This window comes from Eulemur rufifrons, chromosome 29 (genome assembly GCF_041146395.1).
Source record: "Eulemur rufifrons isolate Redbay chromosome 29, OSU_ERuf_1, whole genome shotgun sequence".
In the NCBI taxonomy this organism is placed as follows: domain Eukaryota; kingdom Metazoa; phylum Chordata; class Mammalia; order Primates; family Lemuridae; genus Eulemur; species Eulemur rufifrons.
This window is the reverse complement of record NC_091011.1, coordinates 61,702,779-61,720,373: the sequence shown is the minus strand read 5'-3', so window position 1 is coordinate 61,720,373 and position 17,595 is coordinate 61,702,779. Positions and strand designations below refer to the sequence as shown.

The window sequence follows — 17,595 nt, the reverse complement described above, 5'->3', positions numbered from 1 at the left end:
GCAAAGGGCTGTGCCATCTAGCTGAGGTGTGCAGTAGGCTGTACCTGCTGGGTTTGCGCAAGGCAACTCTGTCACTTTTGCACAACAAAATCGCCTAACAGCGCATTTCTCAGAATGTTTCCCTCTCAGTAAGTGATGCATGAGTGTATATTTTCTTTAACTTAATATATCCAAAATACTACCATTTCAACATAGCAGTGAGATAGTTTACATTCTTTTTTTTCATATAAGTCTTTGAAATCCTGTGTATGTTTTACACTCGAAGCACATCTCAATTTGGACACTAAATTTTCATCAGAAATACTTGATCCATTTTTAGATTTTATGAAAACCAGAGATGGTAAAATAGATTCACATACTCAAGTTATTCCAACTATAATTAGAACATTTTCTAATAACCTAATAAAGTATCTGTTTTTAAATTTTTAATGAACTAAAATTAAATGAAATTTAAAATTCCATTCCTCAGCCACAAGAGCCACAGTGTAAGTGTTCAAGAGCCACAAGTGACTAGTGGCTGCTGTATCAGGCAGTGCAGTTCTAGACATACAGGCCACTGACACCGGGTGGATCCCTCTGGTTCTTTGAGTCAAAGGTGTGTTAATTGGGTTCTTCTGATCTCTTTAATGTTGTGCTCCCAACAGGAGTTGCTAAATTCCAGCCATAAGGTGGAAGGAACCCTGCTCATTTCTCAGCTTAGCCTGGTGCGGCTGGGTCTGTGGTGGGAACACACCTGGAGGGCCTGCATCAGGCCGTGCAGAGAAGCCCCTGCCAGAGTTCTGTCCCTTTGCTCCAAAGGAGCTCTGTATCGACCCCTACAGGCCAGGAAAGCATAAGCTGTGCCTGCCCATGCAGGTCCACGGCCTTTAGATTGGATTTAACAGCAGGTTAGGGGCACCCTTTCCAAATAGCTCAAATTCACATGTACAGCAACAAAAACACCACCCTGGTGTTCAGACCGACCTCCTGGCATTCTCATGCAAGGTTAAATGGTCTGTGGTTTTGTTATTTTCTTCCTTCTGTGGCTGAATAGGTTAAAAAAAATAAGTCTGCATTAAAAGAAAGGGGAGAAACAGAGAGGGCCTCACCATGTTACAGCTTTGTCCTCTGCAGAACTGCCTGACAGCACTCACAGACTTCCCAGCATCCCCAACCCGGCACCAAGGCTCTCAGAGCCCCCTCTCCACTAGTTCACTGTCTTGCCAGTGGGGACAGAGGCCAGAGAGTACCTGGCCAGCGTCCCGTGGCACTGATGTCTATATAGTCCCCAGCGGTGGAGGGAGGTAGGCAAGATGATTAGGTCCCCAGGTGAGAGTCGAGAGAGAATTATGGCTGTTTAGCTCTTCTGGGCTATGATGAGCATTTCAGCCTTTACTTGTGAGTTCCCACTTAGCCAGGGGACCAGGCCCTGGCACAGTGAGACAGAGTCAGCCAATCTGACTTGACCAGCTGCTGTCGCTTTGGCTACCCTGGCCCAGCATGGTAAGTTGATGAGGACTCAAACCCACCAATGTAGGCTGATGTGGGCAGGATGCAGGGAGGAGGGAGAAGGGAGGAGGAGGTTCTCCTCCCCTGGATGGCTTGTTGCCTTCTCTTTGGGCCTTATCAACCCACACGTGTGTGTTGAATGCTAAATATGCTCAGCTATTAAATATGCAGGAGATGAGCCTGCTGCTCCAGAAGGAAAATGAGCCAAAGCAAAAGAAAAATCAGCAGGCTCCCTGGGCTCCCTGTGCATGCCCTGCAGCACGGTGGGGGCGGGGCTCCCTCCACTCAGGTAGGCAGGGCTCCTCTCAGAATGCCCAGAAATGCCAGGCAGGTCCTCCCAGAGTGGCAGGGGCTGCGGGAGTAGGAATACTCTGGAAGTCTTCCCTGCACTTTATGGAGAGGGAAACGATTCCTGAGAGGGGCTGGCCAGACGCCTGTAGGAGAAACATGGGTGGCTTATCTCTTCCTGCCTGGCGCTGGCATGAACGAGGGCAAGACCACGGCTCAGGATTGATGGCTCCCAGAAGACCTGGGGAGCTGTCCCATGGGTGCCACTCAGGCTGTGAAAATCTAGCCACCCAAAGTGCTGCAGACCTTCCCAGAGACCCAACTCCTTTAAGCCGACTGCTCTCTACTCCTCAGCAGGGTCCTCACCTCTTGCCTCTCCCCCTGCCCTTCCTCCCGTCCACCTCGTGCACCCACCCATGGCTACGTGTGCTCCGCTCTGCTCTGCTCTTCAGTGGCCCCCAGTTGTTTGTCTACAGAGCACAAGTTTGACCCCTTTGCAATTAATTGCAGAGGAAGGGGTAGAAAGGGCAGGTGGGTAAGAAAGGGTGGGAGCTGGACAGGCTGGAATATTCAAGCATCCAGGGGCAAGGGGAGGGGCAGGGACGGGTGGATAATGTCCCTCCCAGGACAAGGAGGCTGCAGGAACTTAATGTCTGAGTGCTGCCTGCTCCCTGGTTCTCAGATGAGCAAAGGTAAGGACAATGGACAGCTCCTTGGGTGTGCACTCAGCCAACCTTGCTAAGTCACAGAGTGCTCAGAAGGAGGGAATGGAGCCTAGCAGGGGAAAGTAAGACAAAGACAGCTGGGGAAGGAAGAAAAGGGTGTGATGGGGGAAGGCGGGGGAGCCCAGAGATTGGGAGCCAGCGTCCTTCAAGGCTGCGTGGCTGCTTATGATTTTCAGATGCTTTCATAGCCCCGATCCCATTTGAGCCTCAAGACTACTCTGATGAAGATGAGAAAACAGGCCGGAAAAGATGATGGGACAGGCTGAGATTACAAGCAGAGCTGGACGGAGTGGAGCTGAGACTTGATCCCTGCCCCAGCTCCCACTGCTGCGATAAAGAGCAGCACTCTCAGAGTTACCTGGAGTCAAACCCCATTCCCGCCCTTCCTTTTGCGTAGCGACCTGGGCAGCATTTCTAAGCCTCAGGCTCCTACTCTGTAAAACTGGGGGGTGAAGATTAACCGCAGTATCGCGTGTGAGTGCGGAACCCAGCACCCAGCACATGGCGGTGCTCCGCGTGTGCTGCTGTGAGCGCACGCCTCACCTTTGTCCTCACCCCGTCTCTTCTGCCAGGAAGACAGCTGCGGGCTGGTCCTCACCTAAAGCATTTGTTCTTACTGAGCCTTGGTAGAGAGCCAGTTCGGTTGCTATTGTGTATGTGATTTAACCTTCCCTGAGAACATTAATTTATTCATCAAACATTTATTGAGCCCTTCCTAAATGCCACATAACATATAGCTGCTGGGATAATTCCAGAGCGACGTATGCACTAGCACAGGTTCCTGTTGTCAGGTAGCTCACGGTCTGGCCGGAGATACATAGATGTGGAAATGAAACCTTGCCATTGGACAGGATAAGGGTGGCAGAAACACCTAGGAAGGAACAGCTAGCACCGAGAGAGAAGAGGATGTTTCCTCCAGATCTGGACAGATGGGGCAGTGCTCACCCGGAGAAGGCGGGGGAGACACAGCGGCAGGAGGGCCCAGCCCACGGACCGGCACAGAGCCAGGCCAGAGCGCTGGTGTTCGAGGAGCCTTGAGAAGTCCAGCCAGGCTGTGGGGGCAGGCAGGCGGCTGGGGTGGGAGAGGTGGGGTGGGCTGGGCTATGAAGGTTGAACTTGGTCCTCTGAGCAGCAGGGAGCCCACAAAGCCTTTAATGGCCGGATTTGCACTGGTGGCTGAGTGCAAAGGATTAGAACGTACAGAAGGAAAGACAGCTCGGCTCGTGGGCAGGTGGTGCTGCAGCCTGAGCTGATCTGTGCAGAGGGCGCTCTTTTGACAGCCGCTTAAGAGGTGGGCTGTGGTCAGGCTGACTTGTGAGTGACTGAGTGTCAGGGAAGAGCCAGGGTGTTTAACTGATTGGTGATGTTGTTGACATGCAGTTGTTTTCAAATACAAAGTGTATTTAATTTGGGACAAAGAATGTCCTGAGTTTGCTGAAGGTCAGTGTGAAGACTAAATTCTTGAAGGTTTTTTAAAAAATGTGCCTTGTTTTCTGGATGGAGGTGGTTTAGATGTGGGGCTGCCTGCCCAGGCCTGGATTCCAGTACTGAAAAGGGAAAAGCAGAGTGAGTGACACCCAGGAGAGGGAAGGTGCTCCCTGGGGCTGCTCCTCTTGAAGGGAAGCAGGGAGCAGCGGGTGTCCGGGTGCCAGCCAGAGGCTGGAGCACTGAGGGATACCCAGGGAGACTTCCTTATTTCCCCATCTCCCCGCATGCTCAGAAACAGCTTCTTCAAGGTGGCAGGCTAAGGATGGGAGCCCAGGGTCTCTGCTCAAGGTGCCAGCTCCCAGCCTTCCTGGCAGGGGGATGGGGGATGTTCTGTAAGGAGTTGTCCCGTCTCTCCCCCTGAGTCAGTGTTGGCTCCGGGGCTTGAGGGAAACAGCAAATGTCTGGGGCCTTCCTGTACAGACAGAGCAGCTTGCAGCTCGAGCAGCAGGAGCCAATGACCTCTGGTGGCTGCAGAGGGGAGCGCTCCCGCCTGCTGCTCTGGAGCCCAGCCCAGCCTGGGCCAGCGCCGGGACCGAGCCCCACTCTGCACCAGCACTCCCTCCAGAACCCACTTGCTTCCTGACCTCCCCCTCCTCTGATCCTGCCCCCAAAGGCTCTGACACCATTTCTGCATTGATGTGTATTTCACTGGCCGTTCATCTGAAGCGTGTGGTTTTTAGTTCTCATTTGTGGAGGCAAGGCACGGAGCAGGTGCAGGTGATTTGGTCCAGGGCTATCCTTAAAACCCTCCCGGACACAGTCCCCGAGGCCGCACCCCTGCGTGCCCGGCACATCCCGAAGGCAGCCTGTGCAGCATCATACACCTCACTGCGTGAGGACTGTTTTTTGTCTTCTCCTCTTCTCAGGCTTACTAATTTTTCCACATCTGAGGGCACTAGGACTCCCCAGGAATGGCAGAACCTTTAGTGCCTCATGTTCTCCCAGTGGGTTTGGAGACCACCTTCTGAGCTCCGTGTCTGCGGCAGGAAGCCCTGAATGACAGACGTGCAGGAGAGAATAACAGCCCAGCAGGGAGGCCTGTGCCGGGCCTCCAGCTTCCAGGAAAACTGGAGCAGCCTAGAGGGGCAGCATGCAGAGTCGTTTCTCCGGAAGTGGAGACCCCGGATGCCTGGCGTACTTCAGGACTGCAGGAGACAGTCTGTTTGTATGAGAGGAGGCCGGAGTTCCTGCTGACTCTTCCTCCAGAATGAACTGGCCAGATGGGAGCTTTAACCACTGGTCCAGCCTGGGGCAGCACCCAGGAAACTAGGCATTGAGAAGGAGGTGGGGTTGTGAAGTAGGGCTGACGGGTCCTGGAAGAGGGTCCTGGAGTCTGGAAAGACCTCCCGCCTCCTCTGTCTTCCCTCTCACGGCCCCACCCAGAAGCAGCCCCCACCCCGAGTAAATGTGGAAGGCCCCGGCTCCCTGCCACCCCTCTGCTGCGGCTGTCTCTCCCCCGCACCCCGTGGGGCCAGAGGGACTAAGAGAACAAAACAAAAGGGTTCTAATGATGACCATGACTTGCACCCCAGATATGTTCCCACAAGTGTCAGGGCCAGTGGTGAGAGCAGATGGTGTGACTCTCTGCCCTTTCTGTTTAGCTACAATTTATTGAGGGGCTGCTGTGTGCCCCGCACTGAGCTGAACACATCCTGTCTGTCATCTCATTTATTCACTTCAAATATCTGTCAGTATCTTCGTTTCACTGGCAAGGAAACTGAGGCACAGAGCCATGGAGGCCTGAGATACACCTGTGTGGGCTTTGCACCACATGAGGCTGCCCCCCAGGGAGGGAAAGAAGAACTGAAACCAGCGCCCACTCCTCCTGCCAGGCCAGCCACCCTTTTTCTCATCCTCACGGAAGTCCTGGTGGCTCCCCGAGGCCCTGGAACCAGAAGCCTGATGGCTGTCCCAGCCATGCATGCCGCAATGGAAAAGGCAGGAACTGGATCTGGGTTTGTTTGACTTCAAAGCCTGTATTCCTGACCCTTCTCCTAAGCTGCCTTGCAACGCCCTCCATGTCTGTGAGCTCCCCAGGTGCTGGCAAGGCACAGCCCCCCATTCAGCCTTATTCGTCCTCCCTGAATTTATCTTACTTGTTTCTGGCCATTTTCACAATTCATCCAAGTCAGCTTCTTCATTTCCACGCCGCCCCCTGCCCACCTAACTGGCTCAGGGGAAATCCCACGTTATTCTCAGCAGCTAATCACCTCTTCACCTAATGAGGAACAGGGCCTTGGCACCTTGTCCAAGTTGCTGATGAAGATGCTGTAACCTTGGCCCGCAGTGGGCCCCTGCTGAGCTCCGCTTGGTACCAGTCTGGGCTGGAACGAGGCCCTGCTAACCCATTTTTTTTTTTGGCCTCTGCTGCCAGGACCACTTACCCCAGTAGCTGTGTGGTCTTACCACATTTCCCCAGCTTACTGAGGGTGTGTTATGTGGGAAAGAATCCAAAACCGTGCAAAGGCCATGAGAGATTATACCCTGTGCTTCCTCCCTGACCACCAGGCTTGACACTCAGCCATAGAATAATGTTATAATAGATTAACCTGGCAGATTTTCTTATTTACCATGCTCTGGGGTAAAATACCCTGTTTTCTATTTGCTAAAAATGTTTACAAATTGGCTTTCTGAAAGTTTTCCCAATATTTTTCCAGATACAAAAAAAAGACGCCGTTTATTCACTTGTCAGGATTTATGTAACACCTACTGTATGTGTCATACCATGGTAGGACTTGGTGGCTCTGTTATTTACCCTGATTCTTAGTGATTGCCCAACACCCAGCCTTCCAGAATATCCCAAGTATTTCTTCAACTAAAAGAATTTAGATTTAATATAAATAATTTCCTTGTAGCAGCCACTAAAATGTATCCAAGAGAGCCAAATAGAATTCCCTCTCCAAGAGCATTTTAAAAGAAGGTAAATTCCTTTTTATTTGGAATGACTTAATGCTATCACTGCTTGGAAGGCAAGAGGCTGGGTGAGATGGCCCAGGACCTGCCAGTGAACCAGAGATTCTCAGGATTGTGCCAGGCCAGTAGCATAGGCACATGGGCTTTTGTCGAAGGAGCTGGTGGAAGAAATCAGACAGCTGAGAACTCTCGTCAGACACATAACCCACAGCACAAATACCATATGTCTTCAGGCTCCTGCCTGTCAAATCCATCTTTACCCCACTCTGGTAAGTGAAGAAGGGCTGGCGATAATTTCTGCAGACCTAAAGACTTTCTGAACCGTTCTCTTAAGGCATATCTGTTGATGACAAAAGATTAGATTGTGATCACCACGAAAGCATAGCTGGCAGGAGGGCAGCTGGCCCTGGGCACGTTGGTGGCATTCACAACAGCTCTGTCATGATTCTCCACCTCTGCTCTTTTGCAGACATCATGGGGCAGGGAGGGGAATCTCTTGTTGCCAAGAAAACCATTTTTCTTAAATGCAGAGGATCTAGAAAGATAAATGCAGACAGGCCAAGCACACAGGAAGAAGCCATGGGCAGCCAAGGCAGCACAGAAGAAACAGAAGGTAGACCTCGCCCCCGTGCAGCAAGGGGGTGAGGGAAGGTGTTCTCGGCATTGGGATCCCTTCCCACGACGGATACTGAGGCACAGAGATAATGAGGAAATAACTACTCCTCTGTATGAGATGCAGCGGCGGACAAACTGCAGTCCTGGGCTCCCTGAAAGAGTTCATCCCAAGCCAACAAAACAGGCACTATGAAAGCAGCAGGGGAAGAGCAGGGACTCATCCTTCCCTTCCAAACTCTGCTCCTCAAAGCAAGGGCAAGAGCTAGTTGATAAATGCAACCAATTGCGAGACTTTGGAAAGTATGTAAATTCATCCCTTGCGGCTGAAGGGGGAGGAACTTTAGGGGGCTTTGGCTAACCTCAGGGGTAACCACCAGGCTGGTTTATCACCTAAGCAACCAGAATAATAAATCGCTTCGTCAGTCATCTGGGTATTGCCAAGTAACCAGCCCGTCTCGGCTCCTCACCGCACATGGAGGTGTTTGAGTTACTGCGATTAGACACAGAGAAGATGGGAGATGCCTGTGCTGTGAAAGCTGGGGTCAGAATCTTTTGGCTGCTTTCCGAATGGAAAAAAGTTAAACCTGTCATTCAGCGTCCACTGCCATCTGGAAGGGGCGCTTGCCTGCCTAAGGCTGGGAGGCTTTCCTGGCCAGGGACGGTGGTGGCGAGGAAGCGAGGGGAATATGCAGGGTCGGTGGGAGAAACAGGAGACATTTCTCAGGTGATGCTTCCCTGCAGCCGCCCTGTCACACTCAGAGCACAGGCACAGGCAGGGACCTGAGCGAAACTGAAGTGGGGGCGCAGGGCTCTTAATAGCTTGTTTGTTTGTGTGTTTTTTCACAAGAAGATTCAGAAGGGAATTAATGGGTTCTTGTGTCAGCTGGATCTTTTTGCTTAAAAAAGATTGGATCTCTGGGATTGGTTCTCCAAATTGTGTGGCACCATCTTGCGATCATTTCCTCCCTTGCTTATCGGTTTAGGGTCTCTGAGCTGCTGCCAGTGGTGGTGAAGACAGGAGACTATGCTCGGATGGACGATGGCTGCATTTATCCTGGGGGAGGAGGGTGGCAAAGTCAAGTAGGAATGGTTTTCACCTCTCTCTTTCTCCTTCTGTCTCTCTCTCTTCTTCTGGGGAGGTGTTTGGCCTTTCCCACTATCATTGAGCTGCCTGCTTCTTTGTCCAGGCCAAAGGCAGGTTAGCTTAGAGAGGAAGCTTTTGAGGGAGAGAAGAGACATCATAGAAAAAGATATTGGGGGCAGCTCCGGGCTTCTCCTTCCCTCTGTCTATAGCCCTCCTCCATTAGCTAATGAGCGCCCTTGGAATTCCCACCCCACAGAACTCAATCTCCCTTCTCTTCCTCCTGCCACCATATCGCCCACTTACCTCACAGCAGGGGCCTTTACTCCGTTGCTCAGCGCTTTACCAACTTACCTGGCCTTTGGAATCTTTGAGACATTCTTGGTCAGGCTTTTCCCCCCACCACCTGTCACTCTTCAGTCCAGAGGACTACACAGCAGGCTCTCTTCCCTGTTTCTCGTGGGCTCCACCCGCATCCAGCCGAGTTCTCGAAGCATGGACAGTGCAGGGTATGAATGGGCCATACTGGTTATGCAGTGGAAAAAATTCCTCATTAGTCACCCACATCAGGTGGCCTGGCTCAAGCTCAGTCACACACAGATGGGAAGAAGTGTCACCAAAGAGATGGGTCAACTGGCACAGTTCCAAATGTTGGGATCTACTGCACCCGTGGCTGCCTTGAGGAGTACATCTGGAGCTGAACATAGACTTGCCGAGAAATGCAGACTGTACTGTGAGCATTTGAGGAGTGCCTGGCTCAGTTTTAAACTTTATTTCAGTTTGTACAATTGCTCTGGATTTTTCTGTGCCAGGCATCATACCTTTGTCTGCCAAGGTCATGAGTATTCACATATACCCATGGCATTTTGCATGGGAACTCGAGGCCCGGTGTTCACTCATACCAGCTCATGCAACAAAGGCTTGATCTGGAACTTAAAAGTCCTAATTTCCTTTCTTGAACTAACTTAGCTTCACAAAAAAATATATCAGAGAAGGCTGCTCAGGTACCAGAGCACCTTCTTAACCTGGCTAGTAATTCACATGTTCATAGCAACACTTGAAATTTGATTTTTTTTTTCCTAAAGCAATAAGATTTAAGTCAACAAATCGGAACAAGGGTGAGAAATTAAATCAATAAAAGCTTTTTGAGCAGGTTATTGTAATATGTATTTTTAAAGTCAGGTTTATTGAGGTATAATTTAGGTTGTAAGAGTTTTGTAATTTGCATTATTTTTAGTTTGTACATTTAAAAAAACTTAATGTGGTAAAGTACATATAACATAAAATTTACCATCGTAACTCTTTTTAATGTACAGTTCAGTAGTGTTAAGTACATTCACACTGTTGTGCAACCAGTATCCAGAACGTTTTTCATCTTGCAAAACTGAAACTCTACACTCATTTAACAATTGCTCGTTCTCCACCCCCAACCTCTGGCAACTGCTGTTCTATTTTCTATCTCTATGAATTTGACTACTCAAGGTATCTCATGTAAGTGGAATTGTACAGTACTTGTCTTTTTATGACTGGCTTATTTCACTTATCATAATGTCCTCAAGGTTCATCGACGTGTCAGAATTTCCTTCCGTTTTAAAGCCGAATAGTGCCACATTTAGCTTATCCATTCATCTGTTGGTGGACATTTGGGTTGCTTCTTCCTTTTGGCTATTGCAAATAATGCTGCTATGAACATGGGTATGCAAATATCTCTTTGAGACCCTGAGTTTTTTGAGTGAAGGAATGAGCCTGGAAGAATTCTTTTTTTTTTCTTTTTTTTTTTTTTTGTTTGAGACAGAGTCTCGCTCTGTTGCCCCGGCTAGAGTGCCACGGCATTAGCCTAGCTCACAGCAACCTCAAACTCCTGGGCTCAAGCGATCCTCCTGCCTCAGCCTCCCAAGTAGCTGGGACTACAGGCACATGCCACCACGCCCAGGTAATTTTTTCTATTTTTAGCAGAGATGGGGTCTCACTCTTGCTCAGGCTGGTCTCAAACTCCTGACCTCAAGCGATCTTCCTGCCTCGGCCTCCCAGGGTGCTAGGATTACAGGTGTGAACCACCACAGCCAGCCATGGAAGAATTATATATTACATAGTTTTACTTTTTTTTTGAGACCACAGTCTCACTCTGTCACCCCAGCTAAAGTACAGTGGCATCTTCATAGCTCACAGCAACCTCAAACTCCTGGGTTCCAGCAATCCTCCTGCCTCAGCCTCCTGGCAGCTGGGACTATAGATGTGCGCCACTACACCTGGCTAATTTTTCTATTTTTAGTAGAGACAGGGTCATGCTCTTGCTCAGGCTGGTCTCAAACTCCTTACCTCAAGTGATCCTCCTGCCTCGGCCTCCCAGCATGCTAGGATTACAGGCGTTAGCCACCGTGCCCGGCCCAGTTTCACATTTTTTATCATTTGAAAAGAATCAGAAATGCAGCATTAATTTCACCAGGTAATATCTGCACAGCTTCTTAGTGTGCTGACGCTTCAAGGGCTTCTTGTGCCATTCTTCGGCGATATGTGAGTGCTTTGAGAATTGCCATGAAATATAAAGCAGCAGCAGTTCAGCTCTATCTCAGAGATTGAGGTGCTCTGATCAAGGACGGAACTGGCAGTGACACAGTGTGTTACTGAAAACCACCATTCCAGTCCCACACCACTTTTCCCCGAGCCAGGAAGGCACATGGACCAAGGGAGAAGTCCGTGATGTCCACCACAATCTGCTCCCCCACTCAGTGCCCTTCTCTCTGGCAAAGATCTGTAACTGACATCTGCGATCCTGTTTCAAAGTCATAAAAGGGGCAGGGCTGAGGGGTTGCTAAAATAATTTTAAGAACAAGTTGATCAAAGAAATGATCTGTGAATGAATCTTAGAGAAGGGTGAGCCAGCCAACCATATTGACAGGTAAGATTCCTCCCCTGCCCAAACAGCCCCCTTTTCAGGCCCTACATTGTCTGCAGGCATGTAAAAGCCATATTCTAGATCATTTGGCATGCAAATAGCTAAGTAGGCTCCACTCTCAGCTCAAAGATGATTGAGGAGTCAAAGTGTTAACATTCTACCCTCCTACCAGGAGGCAAGGGAGTCCAGCTCAGGGACCAGAGCAAAGCTTATTTTCATCTCATCTTTTAAGACCCTGAGACGGAGTCCTCCACCCCATCCTCCACCCCCAGCACTAAAGAACGGCAAAAATCAAATGCACATCCGTTACAGGAGGAATAGCAGGGAAGGGGGCTAAGGTGACAGATTCTGAAGAGTGAATGCACACCTTTGTGCTCTGCCTTCTTAAAATTCATCCTCTCACCTGCCAGCCTTGAGAATTGCCTATTTACATAACTAGCTGCCTAAAATGGAATATTGGATAATGCTACATGGCGGCTCACTCAATTTGAGCCCATCCCCAGGATACGAGAGTGCTCCAGAAGCCGTCCGACAGCATGCAGTGCGGCAGGCTGGCCCGAAGCCATGCCTCCTTGTGGTGTGATCCTGTCAGCGCTCCGGAGCCGAGCAGATGTCAGGGCTGATCGGCCGGGCTGGGGGACTAGCTGAGCCGTGGGGGGAGGGGGCGTGATTCAGCAGTGGCACTGTCTTCAGGGGACACAGGGCATGTCTTCCTGGGCTTCACAGCGGGCGCCGTGTTCTGCCCAAGGTGCTTTGTCGGAGACGGCCAACGTCTAGGGCCTGGGAAGGGAGGAGTTGCAGGATCTGTGGGGACAGCCCAGCACAGGAGGTAATCAGTCAGCTCTGATGCCACCCCTGGCACTGTGCCAGCCTCGCACCCCCTGTTGGTCCTTTCCAAGGCACAAAGCTCTCTCCCATCAAAACTGGAATCATGCTGCTTGCTTATAGAAGGAGTATAAATAAGTGATAAGGAAGTGTTCTGATAATGATATGCAGGTATGGCTCCTCAGCAGACCAGACGTATCAAAGAAGGCAATTGTGTGTGTTTGTTCATTTATTTTTCAGCGTTCCGGTTCCTGTAGTCAGTTTAGAGAAAATTCCTAACCTAGTGAAGGCAGATGGTGCCAATGTCAAAATGAACTCTACGACCACTACTGCAGTTGCCGCCTCCTCCACCCCGTCCTCTGCTGTCTCCGCCCCTCCTTTAATTAAGCCGGTCCTGATGTCCAAGTCAGTGCCACCTTCACCCGAGAAGATCTTAAATGGCAAAGGAATTCTGCCAGCTACCATAGACAAGAAACACCAAAATGGCACCAAAAACAGCAACAAGCCTTACAGGAGACTTTCAGGTATGTGTCAGTGTCATTAGAGTCTGGCTCATGATTAGACTGAAAGTGAGTCGCATCTGTAACCAAGGAGTGACGTGTTCTTATAATTAAGCGGATCTGTGTCATTTTAAGTGGAGCTTGGAGTTTACCTGCAAACAGGGCCCCCACCTAAAAATACAAGAGAGAACTAGGTCTGTTACTCCCAGAGCAGATAAAGTCCCTGGCTTGGTTCACTGCTTAGCAGGAGTTACCCTAGTGACCCAGGAGGCAGGATGCTCTGCACCCACCCACAGTGTGTGGATTCCGAGGGTTTCGATCACAGGTGGCTCTGTGCAGCTATATTGTGCTGACAGGCTGAATCACCCCTGGCTTCCATAGAAGCTGCCCTGCTGTGAAGTTGGACAACCCACAGGGATATCTCACAGTGGCTCAAGGTATGCTGGGGACAGCACTGTCAGCAACTGTGCTACACAGGGACACACAACCTTTGTCCTTTGGCCTTGTGGGTTTCCAGGTTGATTCTACAACCACCTTCCCCCCATAATCAGGTTGGAGTTCCCAATGGGGAACGCTAGGTCTGGCAGAGCAGTTGGGGCATGGGGGGTTCTCTCTTGGGTCTCCACCCTGGTTTTCTGAGCAGGCACTTGGAGTGCCTGGAGAGGCACCATGGCCATTCTTTGAGGTGATGGGTGCCTATTAGAGGCCCCCATTGGATGATGTTTGCTTTGGATCTGTTGTAGAACTAAACCTGGCAGTTTTGCTTTCTCCAAAAGATGAGAAGAGGCTATAAACTTCATAACTTCTTCACACACCGTGGCACTATGTAATGGTGGCCAGAAAAAATAAAATACGGTGAAAGCTACCCTATGAGAGAGAAACTGTCCTCTGGTGTAAGCATGATTTTTAAGCACCCAAGGGATTGTGGGTAATTCTTATTTTCTACTTCCTATTTGTCTGTATTTCTAGTTTTTCTATCTTTCATCTATAACTCTTCAAAAATTCTGTCTTAAAAGCACCTCAGGCCCGAAGCATTCAAATGAAACGGGTGTTCTGCCCTGCAAATCTCACCGCGTGCTATTCACCCACTATCCAGGGAGAAGGCAGAGCCTGGTGCTGTCTTTGAACATTGTGGGGCCTCACTTTGTGGGCTGGTGCCCCAACTCCTGTTCTCTTCCTGAGTAGAAAGTTCAATTTCACCCTGCAGAGGTGGCAGCCACATCCGTGGAAAACCAGTAGCCTGGGCTCAGCGTCCAGAGGCTGAGGGCTCCTTGTTGAAGCAGAAGCGTGACCTTGGCTTCCAGCCTGCACCCCAACCTGAAGTTGTTTGGGTTTTGGGGGGTTTTTTTGCTGCTTGTTTTTTTTGCATTTTGTTGGTTGTCTTGTCTGAGTGGGTCTTTAGCTTGTTTCTACCTTGCTTTCACATTTGTCGGCCAGCTCCTACCCCCAGCCAGCAACCCGCTGGGCTCCAGGCCAACATGAAGCGCTGGCGTGGGGCTGGGCACCAGCCTGACTCTGACGGACCCAAGGGAAAGGACGCCGCACCGGGCAGGCACCTGCTTCTTGCTGGGCAGAGAGGGCTGGGGGGCGGGGTGGGAAAGAGCATCTCCAGGCCTAGCAGTTTTCTTTTCTTAAAAGTGAAGCTTAAAAAAAAAAAAAAAGGCAGACAAAAGCAGAAGGGGAGGAAAGCATTTTGCTAGCCAGCCAGGGAATCTGTCTAGGCGATCAGAGTGGCTTTCTTGCACACATCAACAGCATCACCTTTGCAACCTCCCAGCGACCCCCAAACCTTCTTTCGAAAACAGAGCACTTTTGTTTATTATGCTCAGAGTTTATTCCACCAATTTCTGACAGCTTTCCGGCTAGTTAACCTTTTGAGTTTGCAGCCATTCAAAGCTGTTAAGGACATACCACCAAGTCTCCGAATACCCCCTCCCCCGCCCCGCCACTAGCAACATGCTGCCCGTCTCCCCACATGCCCAGAGAGCTGTGTCACTCCTGCTCGGCAGGACTCTGGTGCTTGCCTGGTGCCTTCCAGAAACAGCACAGGCCCTCTAGAAGGTGGAACTTTAAAGCCTAAAGGATTCCTAAGAGATCGCCTCATGTCCCCTCATTTTCCAGGTGAGGACAGCATGGTTGTCATCCCAGAAGGGACAAAGGATCTAAGATGGGCATAGAGAGAACAGGTTTCTTAGAAGCAACCTTCACACGAGCCATGGACAGTCCAGCTGGAAGGCAGGACCTGGGAAAGTCTGGCCTCCCCGCGCAGCCCAAGGGAGACCCTGTCATACTCCCAAGTGGAGCTTCAGGCCCAGGGTGGGGGTGGGGGCAGAGCAGCTGTGAGATAAGCAGGCCCTGCCCTCTCTGCACCTTCGAGGCACACCCCCAGCCTTCTCCCCTGCCCCTGCCTGTGACACTGCCAGAATGCTTCTAAATCAGCTAAACGATTTTTCTGGTCAGCAAGGCTTCATGGAAAGCCTGTGCCGAGGGCTTTGTAAAGCTTGAGAGAGGCAGGTCAGGTCACACTGACATGTCAAGGAATAATCTCCCACTTAAATGGCTAAAACTAGCAGGAAGGCAGGGGGTGGGGGCGGGGGTCTGTGCACTCTTGGGGCAGCCTGGGGGGTCGGGGGGAGGAAGTGATTCTCCCTGGTCTGCAGCTAGCTACGCCCAAACGCCAAGGACCTGTGGCAACATTTCAAGTGAAATAAAGCGTTAAGATTAGCGCGGCTCTTTCCTTCCCTTCCGGTGCCCGCTCCCCCCATTCCCTGGGCCCGTGCTGCAGTCGGCATGCCTGCCGAAGCTGGACTGGGGGTCTCTGGGTTCAGAGGGGAACGCCATTTCCCCTGAGCGGTTCTTGAAGCATTTTAGCAGCCGGTTGAAAACGAAAAACAAAAAAACAAAAAACAGATTGCCTGACAATGTCTCACTTGTTGGTGCAAATGTGCATTTTTTTTAAATGTAGTCTTAATGCCAAATCCTATTTAGTCTCCTTTTTTCTTATATTTTTTGTTTGTTTCTTAAACCAGAGAGAGAATTTGACCCAAATAAACACTGTGGAGTATTGGATCCCGAGACAAAGAAACCTTGCACAAGATCCCTCACCTGCAAGGTATTTCTCTTTCCATAAAAAATACTTCCTGCTCTCACTGGGGCCTTTGTCGAAATGTTTGCATGCCACTCTCTGCACACGGCAGGGTGTGGAACCTCGACATGACCCCCAGCTGTTCTTTGTAAGGGAAATGCTTTCTTCTAGTCCATGGTAGCAGAGTGCCTGCCTCAAGCTGGCTGGCTTTTTAAGAAGGAAAAAAAAAAAAAAAAACTAGGCTTCCCCTGTTACTTGTGAGGCCAGACAGTAAATTGTATTTATAGGCACTCACAGGCGGTTCTAAAGCCTGCTACGTTTTAATGTATGCAGGAGCAGCGGCGGCGGCGGCAGCGCCCTGAAAGGCAGCCCTGGAGGGGAGGATGATATGCCGCGCCCCTGATCCAGCCACACCGGGGTGGCCAGGGGAGCAGCTGACCCAAGGCGGCCGCCATTGGGTAGCCCAAAGCCCCATATTTCATACTGAACTGCTAGTGCTTCTTGGGATCGAGGCTATGGCCCTCTCTGCTTGGTGGCTCTGTTTGTCTGGGCCGAATCGAGCCTCCCACCTGCACCTGGATTAACTCTAGCATTCCCTCGCAGTTGCCTTTCATCAGAGAGGTTTCATGGGTTCTGCACTGAAGCTCTTCGTCCTATGCCATTTTTTGGAGGAAGCTTTGGCTTCTTAACACCAGGAGTGTAGGGCATGGTTGCGTTCATGTGGTCTCTGCCTCTTCCTAGCCACAGAGCAGGAGCTGTTGCCTTGAAGTTGACTTTTCAAGCACCTCTAAATTCCCATGAATTGCTATTTCTGAAATGAAGGGCCTGGGGAAGCAGGTTTATGTGCTGATCAAAGAGGCTGTGCTTTTCATCTCTCTTCTCCTTAGACACATTCGCTAAGCCATCGGAGGGCAGTCCCTGGCCGGAAAAAGCAATTTGACCTCCTCCTGGCAGAACACAAAGCCAAGTCCCGGGAAAAAGAAGTGAAAGATAAAGAGCATCTCCTGACTTCCACAAGGGAAATACTTCCAAACCCATCCGGGCCAGCGCAGGATTCTCTGCCAGGATCTTCAGGGAGCTCTGGGCCAGAACCAAAAGTTGCATCCCCTGCAAAATCCAGGCCACCTAACTCTATACTTCCCAGGTAAGTACCACCTTGGCGATAGAAGCCGTGAGTCCTTGGTCAAGTGACTTTACCTTGCTGAGTGTGTGGTGTGTGGTCCCATCCTCTGTTAAATGGAAGTCGTAATAGTACTACCTCATCAGGCAGTAGTGAAGTTTAAATGAGATATTGTGCCTCAGGAGCTCAGCCCAGTGCCTGCCACGGCATGTCCCACAGATCTTACTGCTGTCCTCGTTATCATCATCACTGTCATTGTCAGCAGCAGCAGCAGCCTTCAGAGCAGACTAGCAGACCTTGTATCAGACAGTGTGTGTTTTTACAGAGCAATTGTAAGCTGGAAATAAACGCCTGGAAGGGTGATGCATCAGCCTCCAGGTGACTTCTGGGTGCCTGAGTTTTTGTATTTGTTGAAGATGCCTGGGGCAGAGTGGGGAAACCTGGCTGGGTGGGTGGTCAGTGCACAGGCGCTCCCTGTACCGCGCTGGCCCATTTGCCACAGTATTTTGTGCACTGTTTCCACACCTCTCCCATGATCTAGATAAAGGGGAAATGGGCATAGCAGAGGCTG

The 17,595-nt window shown here is 50.5% G+C and overlaps 1 protein-coding gene across 3 annotated transcripts in view; it reads left to right on the top strand.

The window, feature by feature from the left end:
* Positions 1-17,595, top strand: part of ATXN7L1 (ataxin 7 like 1) — a 226,426-nt gene that overhangs the window by 181,824 nt on the left and 27,007 nt on the right. For all 3 annotated transcript variants that reach the window (XM_069461565.1, XM_069461564.1, XM_069461566.1), the window contains 3 exons: positions 12,560-12,843; positions 15,849-15,931; positions 16,792-17,048. In XM_069461565.1, the coding sequence (XP_069317666.1) occupies positions 12,560-12,843; positions 15,849-15,931; positions 16,792-17,048 (624 nt within the window). The remainder of the gene's footprint in view (positions 1-12,559; positions 12,844-15,848; positions 15,932-16,791; positions 17,049-17,595) is intronic.